Source organism: Nelumbo nucifera, chromosome 1, assembly GCF_055504915.1.
Source record: "Nelumbo nucifera cultivar China Antique chromosome 1, China Antique-T2T, whole genome shotgun sequence".
Taxonomy (NCBI): Eukaryota; Viridiplantae; Streptophyta; class Magnoliopsida; order Proteales; family Nelumbonaceae; genus Nelumbo; species Nelumbo nucifera.
This window is the reverse complement of record NC_142649.1, coordinates 86,452,308-86,462,195: the sequence shown is the minus strand read 5'-3', so window position 1 is coordinate 86,462,195 and position 9,888 is coordinate 86,452,308. Positions and strand designations below refer to the sequence as shown.

General features: G+C 35.9%; 1 protein-coding gene across 1 annotated transcript in view; it reads left to right on the top strand.

Moving 5' to 3' along the window:
• The first annotated feature begins 3,999 nt into the window (after positions 1-3,999).
• LOC104599542 (TOM1-like protein 3) overlaps positions 4,000-9,888 on the top strand; it is a 51,288-nt gene continuing 45,399 nt past the window's right edge. The window contains exons 1-2 of the mRNA XM_010262119.3: positions 4,000-4,382; positions 4,936-5,082. Coding sequence (XP_010260421.1) covers positions 4,973-5,082 — 110 coding nt within the window. The 5' untranslated portion in view covers positions 4,000-4,382; positions 4,936-4,972. The remainder of the gene's footprint in view (positions 4,383-4,935; positions 5,083-9,888) is intronic.

The following is a 9,888-nucleotide window of genomic DNA, read 5'->3' as shown; positions in this document are numbered from 1 at the left end:
CATCCCAAACCCTTTTGCAATAACAAAATAATATCTAGGAAAATAGTATATAGTTCAAAAATATAAACTGAATATTCTAATGTAACTTATTGTCTAAGTCTTGAGATTATGCCAACTAGTCTTGCATCTTCTTTGAAGAATCACTTGCTAAATTAATGATGTGGTAGAGTAGCATATCTCCTAGTATTCTCTTGCATATTTTGACATATTTTTTTTTTCAGATCTGTAGAAGATCTTATATTTTGAGAATATATGGAAAGAAATGTTGAGACTTGAGCATGTAATATAGCGGAATATGGCAAATTTAGTTTTTGGCACATCGCATCACTCTAATTGTCTTGTGGCATGGGGCAAGGCATTGCCTCCTAGTGCTAAATTTATGTGAAATAATGTAAAATTCATGTAAACACCTCATTTGTGACAGTTCCACAACTTCATAGGATGGTAGTACAATTATATATATATATATATAAATGAACCCACAAATATCAAATGGAGGGTAGTACAATATGTTTCGTCCATGCACAATTTGCATTCATGGCAAATTTAAAGGGATGGTAGTATACAATAAATATATAAAAACCAATGGTCTCTTGTAGTATGAGGTATTTAGAGGTTTTAAAAAGTTAGAGTAAGTTTAGGAAATATGGGGAAAAGTGAATGTGAATTTTAAATAATAGCCCTACAAATATTAGCTTTTTTTTTTGTCGTGAGGGCTGGATGTAAAAGGGTTTGATCAATTATCTCTAAATTTTGGTTCAATTAAATTATACATCTATATTATATAAAGTAAATACTTGCCTTGATTTTTGTACAAGTTTAATAAAAATAACATGTTGTAGCTAGGTTTACCCTACATTTGCTTGAACATGTGCATAGTACATGCCCTTACATTAATGTTTAATAAAATGAACTAAAAATGAATTTGATACTATATATGAACAAAATATTACTGAGAATATATTTTATGAAACTTGAATCAACCACTTTCCAATAAAAAATTCAACATGTAAACCGACTTTTTACTCATTAGGATATATGAGTATGAATTTTAAATCAAATGGATAATAAAATCACTAGTAAAGTTTTTTCTTTAAGAAAAAGGAAATTAAGAAAGCTAATATTATTTGATAAACTTGGAACTTAATGGTAATAGGAAAGTATTATGCACCCTACAATTCTTGGCAAATATAGAATTTTATTTCTTAAGTTATACGTACAAAACCTCTTGGAATTTATCAATAAAAAACAACAAGAGACATTAATAGATTCTTACGACAATCTCAAAGCATCTTTAATTATCCAAACAATAAAGCTGATTATTGGTTTGTTGAGATGGTCATTTGGCATCCCTCCAAATAGGAGGCATGGGATCAAATACCTGGAACTATAGGCTCTTTGTGGTGTGGCTTTTGGACCTTGTGTGCACCCTACCCTGCACTGCCCCCAAATTCCCAAATCTTGTACAATGTGATAAAAAAATCTTGGAGAAAAATATCAATAACAAGAGTTTTACCTAATGAACCATATGCATGAAAAACATGAAGAAAATAGTCAAAAGCATATTTAATTACTACTTAAATTTAGTAAATCAACTTAAAAGAAAAACACAGCTCCAATATGACAAATCAAAATGGGTTGCAAATATATAACTTTCCTTTTATGCAAAAACTCCTACAAATCCATTATTGGTGCAACAATTCTTCTTAGCCAAAATGCAAAAATGGCATTTATTACCTATTTAGTTGCTGCTTAAATTTAGTAAAACAACTTAAAATAAAAATACAACTTGAATATGACAAATCAAAATGGGCTACAAATATATAGCTTTCCTTTTATGTAGAAACCACTAAAAATCCATTATCAATGCATTAATCCTTCTTAGCCAAAATGCAAAAAATGGAATTTATTACCTAATTGTAAACTAATAAATAAAATATATGATTTTTTATTTTAAATGTGTTTGACAATAATAAATATATTTTTTATAGGGTTAATTAGTTAAATACATCATTCGGTTTGACCAAAACACTTAACCTATGGTTTGTAACTTTGCATAACTACTACTTAAATATGCCTTGTTAAAGCATTTTACTCTAAGCCTAATTTTAAAACAAATAAAATAACAAAAATGCCCTTAATTGTTTATTAAATTTTCAAAACATGCCCCTCTTATTAACTATTTATTAAATTTAACAATAATGCCCTTCTTCTTAATCTTATACATGGAAAATAAATAGCAACACAACACTGTCACCTCAGCACTTAGCACAATACCATCAGTCTCACATCCACTTTCCTTGATGGTATTAATAGTCAAAACTAGCAATTGCAAGCCTTCAATTAATTTTAGAGTCAAATACCTTCCTATACAAGAGAGAGTAAGTTGTATCAATGACATAATTTTAACAACTAAACCATTATCAACAACACATTATTCATAACACTCAACTTGCTCAATTAATATCTAAGTCTGGATTGTTCCTTCTCTACCCCCTTATTTCCTTACCCAAGCTTAGATTGGCCTTTATAATTGTTTGGCCATCAATCTTAGAACTAGAAGAGGGTGGGTTGGGGGGGGGGGGGGGCTAGCATCTGTAAAAAAAATTTAATGGGCATGTGAAATGGCCCTAAATGTTTCCTTAACAGATGACCTATTTGTGTTATGTGGGGCCATCTTACAAGGCATATCCAAGAAATTTTGCAAATCATAGGGTTATAAGGGTTATACTTTTGTATTTTGATAACAAAGTATATTTAAATAACTAGCCCCTTTATAATATTAAATATATTCAAATTTATAAAAATAGATTCTCTATGTTTGTGTGTATAAATATAATATTAAAGTTCTCCATTTTATTTGTAATACATGTCTATCTGTTAGAATGTTTCATTTTTCATTTTTTTGTACTTATGCTACATATATTTTTTTTGTGTAACTTAATATTTTACTAGCGGAGGGAGCCTTGCGTAAACTATCAGGCTTGAGCTCGATTCGAATTAGAGATTTGAGCTCGGCTCGAGTCAAAAGCTCAGAAGTTTGAGCTCAGTTACCTTTGATTGTAGGTCTCTAAAGCAGCCGAGTTGCCAAACAGAGGTTCCGAGCCGAGGTGCCAAATCGAGGTCTCCCTCAGCTGTTGAAGTGTCGAGTTGAGGTTTCCCTAACAGGTGCGGTGTCGAGCTAAGGTCTCCCTTAGTTGACAAGGTTCCGAGCTGAGGTCTCCATCAGTTGTTGAGGTGCTAAGCCAAGATCTCCCTCTGTGGCCGAGGTGTCGAGCCGAGGTCTCCCTCAATGGTCGAAGTGTCGTCTAGATTGAGTTTGATTCGAATTAGAGACTTGAGCTTGAACTCAGAAGTTTGAGCTCGGGTCAACTCGAACTCAACTACTTTTGATTGCGGGTCCCCTAGCAACCAAGATGCCGAGTTGATGTCTCCCTCAGTTGGAGAGAGAGTGACATTCTTGTAATTTATAAGGAGAGAGATGGCAAGAGAGAGAGATGACATTCTTGTAATTTGTAAGAAAAAGAGAAAGAGAATTGGTAGGAGAGAGTGACATTTTTATAATTTGAAAGAAAAAAAAGCAAAAGAAAGAGCACTAGTAGATAGTGACATTCTTATAATTTCTAATAAAAAGGCAAAAAATATTATTAAATTCTATTTTTCTACCCTCCCTTCTTACGTACACATTTCAGCTTAATATATTTATATATTATGTTTTTTTTGACAAACCCTCCTCATTTAGCCGGGTGGCTTCGTGTGTGTGAATTAGGTCGGGCTGGGATGAATCAAATACAGACAAAACCCGACCCGTTGACATCCTTTGAGCCTGAGGAGAGCCGAGAATCGAGACACATCTAACGTTTTCGCGATCTGGGCCAGTTTTGACTAGATTCATTGGGCCCTCCACCAAAGTCTCAGGTTCAGCCAGACAACTGTTGGACCAGGGTCGACCGGCACATGTCTGATGTTCAAATGTAAGCCACTCGGCCTTGCTCCTTCACACGGCCAGAGCCCACCCGCCATCGTCTCAACTCAACTTCCTTCGACTGGGGGGTTTGCGCATAACGCGCCCACGGCGTATTATAGGAAGCGTCGTTCACCTCACAGAAAAGTCAAGACAGAAATTAGCAGAGAAGCACAGATTGGCACATAAACATGGAAATATAAAAATTACAAACCGGGGGATTCGAAGAATAAGGCAGGAGGAAACAAAAGTGATCGGAGGAAGAAGCCAGTATCAAGGGAGGAATTAAAACTTCAAAAGTCAAATACATATTGTCGTTGGCAGAGTTCAACTTTCTCCACCATCAAGCACACGCACGCAAGAGCAAGCCAACCACCTAAACCCTCCTTTTAGTTTAGCTCTTTCTCTCTATCGACAGGTAACTCGTCTGGTATTCGATCTCTGTCTTCGTGATTTTCGCCTGGGATTTTCTTCCTCTCGATGTATCCGAAATGGGTTTTCAGTTTCATCTCACCTGTTTTGAATTGGGAAAGGTAGAAACCTTATTGGGTTTCTTCTCTTATGATCAGAATCAGGGAAAGCAGAAACTTGGGTTCTTTTTGTTTTATTTTAATGGGTTTATGGTTTTCACAGTTAAATTTCAAATGGGTTGCTGTTTGTTGCTTTGAATTATGGTTTTCTTTCAGTTCCCAGCGATGGGCTGGAGAAAAGGTTTGATTAAGTGGTAGTGTTTACAGTGGATTCTTTGGTCCTAGTTCAATTTTCATTCTTGAAAATTGTCTGCTTTTGCATTTGTAATTCCTTTCGTTCACATAGGTGATGAAGTTAAGACCTTGCAAAAAATTTACTTAAAATTGTTTTCAATTTATCAAAGAGACGCATTAGAAAGATGTTTAGTTTGCCATTATTTTCTATTTGGGAGATCTCGGAGACTGAATGGTATATGCCATTATTGTTATTTGTGGTTTTAGGAGGATAAAAGCTGGAGAAGTAAGCGAGGGTGTAAACATGGCTAATAATGCTGCTGCGTGTGTTGAGAGGGCGACCAGTGACATGTTGATTGGTCCGGACTGGGCAATAAATATTGAGATATGCGATATTATTAATACAGACCCAGGGTATTTTTTTTTTCTGGACTTATTTTTCTTCCTTTTGGTGGATGGAAATGTTATATTGTACTTTTCCTTCGCTTAGTTGTCTTCGTAATGTTTGGCATCTCCAATTTTCTAATGCCAAACCACTTGGTATACCTGAAAAGAATTTCCTTTGTTATAGAAAAGCTTATCTTCTTGTGCTCTCTCTCTCTCCCTCTCTCTACACACATACACACATGCATGTATGTAAATCATGCTAATTTTGAGTTATATGTATTTCTAGAATGAGAGTACACAAGAAAGTAGAAAGATTGTTAGAACATAACCATTTTTCCAAATCTCTAATAGGACAGATCACATGATTTGATGTTTAGATTTACCCTGACCTTCACTTTTATGATGACATTGGTCGAATCATCTTTAACCTTTAATGGCCATTAATAGTTATCCTTGAACAATCAGAGGCTCATGAGAAGTGTTTTGGTTGTGATAAACTTATCCCAAAAACTGGGCATAAGACATTTAAGCGGTCTCATGATAGTAACTGTCAATTTATAAGATACTTTTTTTCTAGATAGCACCAGTGAATGCTGTGCATTCTTGTCAAAGATTAACTTTAGCCACTATTACTTTGGTTTATGAAAATTTGTTAAGCTAACATTTGTTTTAATGTAGTCAATGCTGGGTTTAAATTTTGAGATCAATATCATGGGTAGAAATCATTTATAGTTCAATATTCTTTACTACTAGAGTTGGAATATTGTTGTTGAAGGTTGAAGTTATAGAATGTCATACAAAGAGGGTTAATAAAGCATCCAGTGGAAAAAAAATAAAGCATCTAATGGAATTGTTATTGTTCGGAATATGAAGGATAAGAAACTAGCCATTACCTTAGCAAAACTGGGGAAAGCCTCAAGCAGTGCATAATACCTTAATCCAAACAGGACCACTCCCCAAAAAAGGTTAAGACTAAAAATTTATGGATACATATTAAGCTTCCCAGGTTTTATATAAGGAAGTTTAGCTATTGTAAATTTGTGGGTAGGACATGCTGAATGTGATGTCTACCTCGATATAGGTTGATGAGATAAAATTATAAGTTAAAAAACTTGCCTAATGATATAGAAAAACATGGGCTAAAAAGAAGGCCCTGTTCTAAGACTATGGGCCTCACAGCCCATACTTGCAACCCACACTCAAGACACCCATGACAGCTCATGAGCTTGGGCCCATTCTAGTAGATTTGGCCATTTCAAGTTGGGCCCTTTGGAGATTTTCTTAATCAAATTAAGGATTCAATAGGGATTGAGAAAATATTTTAACTTCATTTAAACTTGAATATATTTCCTTTGTTGGCTGGTATTTCCTTGTTTAGTTGCATTTATCAGGAGGCTCATTATCTTCTAGATCTCAAAGAGATTTGATGTTTGCCCATATATATATATATCATTGTAAAGACTCTTTTGAGAATTAATGAATGAATGGAAGTTGTATTTTTCGTAAAATTTCTTTAATTCCGTGCTGACTCCAAGACTGAAGGCACGGCTCCCTTATGGTCTCTTACTTATTCTTAGTTTTATGGCAGGTGTTTTGTTGAAATGTGCATAATATTGGTTGAATCTCTATCATTTGTTATAAAATATATTCTTTTTTCATTGTTTTAGTCCATAATTTTCAAGGTGCCAAGATGAAGCTAGGTGACAGGGAGGGTGTCTTGTCGTCTAGTTGCCCAGGCAACGTTTTTTTTTTCTTTTTTTTTTTTTTTATAATGAACGTAAATCCTAGGTATCATAGTAATTAGCAGTAATCTTTAATTACTAATTACCATAATCCTCATGAAATAAGTATAAACCTCATATCAAAACATAGAAAATCAACATATTTATGAGAAGAAAAAGAAGAAAGAAAATAATAAAAAGGGTTCAAGACTATTCCACTGACTTATGTGTAGTGATTGGATGAAATCTTCAAGTTCTTCCTTATTTATATTGAACCCTTTTGAAGTCTTAAAGGGTTCAAGACTATGCCACTGGCTTATGTGTCGATTAAATCCAAACAAAAATGATAATGATAAAAAGAGACTGTGATAAGAATAATAAAATATAATAAACCCACAAATGAATAACTTAGTATAATAAAATATCTACTGTGTTATTATTATATCATAAAAATAAAACTATACAAATATTATGTGGTGCCTTATACAAAAATGTGTAGTCACTTGGGTGAGGCGACCCTCCAAGGGTGCCTTGCTGTTCAGCTGTTGCCTTGACAACTATGTTATGACCATCTTAATTTCTTATTCATTCTCTAGCTTCTTTTTTGAGAGAAGATAACTGGTTTTCATTAAAGAGAGAAAGAATACATGAGAAAATGTACATCATTCTCTTAACTTCTTTCTTCTTTCCTATTTATTTCTCTTTTTCCAAGTTTTATGCACTTCTCTTAAAACACCAGAGACTACATCTTTAATTTTCCAAGTCCCTATGACCTCTCCAGACCTCCACCAGCCTTTCGTTTTACTTAACCATCCTATAGGCCTTATATCATCTTGACAGTATGGCCGGCCAGGAATAAGAGGAAGAGAAGAGAAGAGAAGAAGAGAAGAGAGAAGAGAGAAGAGAGAAGAGAGAAGAGAGAAGAGAGAAGAGAGAAGAGAGAAGAGAGAAGAGAGAAGAGAGAAGGGTTTTGCAATGTAACAGTGCTGGCGGCGCCGACCTTTATTTTAATATATATAGGGCGACAGAAATAACAAGGGAAAAGACCCTTGTGCCCCTGAGTACAATAACAAACATAACAGAAAGGAAAAAAACGAAATAAAAAACACTCTAACTAGCCAAACATACCCTAACATTAACAACTAAATTATTTTAACACTCCCCCTCAAGTTGGAGCATAGATGTCAATCATGCCCAACTTGTCACACAAATCTTTGTGCTGCACATGATGAAGACCTTTGGTGAAGATATCTGCAAGTTGTTCTTCTGAGCTGACATATGGTGTACACGCTTTTCCACTTTCAAGTTTCTCTCTAATAAAATGCTTGTCCACTTCAATGTGTTTCGTCCTATCATGCAGGATTGGATTAGCAACAATATTGATGGCAACTTTATTGTCACAGTAGAGTGACATAGGATTGTTCACTGCGAAACCCAATTCACCTAACATATTTCTTATCCACATGATTTCCGCAACCCCATGAGCCATCACTCTATACTTTGCTTCAGCACTGGATCTAGCCACGACACTTTGTTTTTTACTTCTCCATGTGACAAGGTTTCCTCCTACAAAGGCACAATATCCACTGGTAGACTTTCAGTCATTGATTGCTCCTGCCCAATCTGCATCAATATATACTTCCACTTTTAAGTGACTGTGTTTCTGGAACAATAAATCAGCTCCAGGAAACTTCTTGAGATATCTCAAGATCCTCTCTGCAGCCTCAAAGTGAGTTGTCCTAGGGTTGTGCATGAATTGACTAAGGACACCCACTGCATAGGCAATATCAGGCTGGTCATAGACAAATACAAAAGTCTCCCCACGAGTCTCTGGAACATCTTTACATCTTTCAAAAACTCTCCCTGACTGTCTCCCAGAAGATGATTAGGTTCAATTGGTGAATCAAATGGTTTTACCCTAACTTGCCTGTATCTTCTAGTAGATCTAGTACATATTTCCGTTGGGAAATAAAGATGCCCTTGTGTGAGCGGGCAACTTTAATTCCAAGGAAGTAACGTAAGGGGCCTAGATCCTTCACCTCAAATTTAGTGGCTAAGAATTTTTTTAGTCTTCGGATTTCAGCCTCCCAATCTCCTGTAATCACTATGTCATCCACATACACAATAAGAGTTGCAATTTTACCTTCACCTCTTTTCACAAATAGAGTATGATCTGACTGGCATTGTTTGAACCCCATCTGTTGAACTGCTAAATGGAATTTACTGAACCAAGCCCGAGGTGATTGTTTCAACCCATATAGAGATTTTTTTAACCTGCACACCATTTGTTCACTGCCTTTGGCACAGAACCCTGGGGGTTGGGTCATGTACACTTCCTCTTCCAAGTCACCATTCAAGAAAGCATTTTTTATGTCCAATTGGTTAAGGTCCCAGTTAAGATTTGCTGCCAAGGAAAGAAGAATCCTGATAGAGTTCATCTTGGCTACTGGAGCAAAAGTCTCTGCATAGTCCACTCCATATACCTGTGTAAAGCCTCTTGCTACCAGTCTAACCTTGTACCTTTTAACAGTTCCATCAGCCTTGTGTTTCACTGTGAACACCCACTTGCACTCCACTGGTTCCTTCCCTTCAGGAAGGTCTACCAACTCCCAAGTGCCATTTTTGTGTAAAGCATCAATTTCTTCCTGCATTGCATCTGTCCATTCAGGTTTAGACAAAACTTCTGTCATAGTCTTAAGAACGGGGACACTGTGCACAGAAGAGAGGAAGGCACGATATGAAGGCGAAACATGCTCGTAGGACACAAAATTAGAGATAGGATGATTAGTGGTTTAAGACCTAACACTCTTTCTCTTAGCAATAGGAATATTAAGATCATTGGTGACAGGTAAACCAACATTTAGAGGAGCAGACATATCAATGGGAGCAAGTGTACCTGGCTGATGAGACAGATCTTCCTTGGGTGAATTCGATGATGTTGGTTGCATAGTGTCAGGCTCCACGGCTCTTGAACTCTACTGGCTCTTATGGCGACGATGAAAAACCCGGAATGGAGGAGGATCGGGTAAAGGAGGTAGTTGAATTTGAGTCGTCGCCTGTTTCTCCTCAACCCTACTCTCCCCCTAAGGAGAAACCGAGAAAAAAGGTTGAT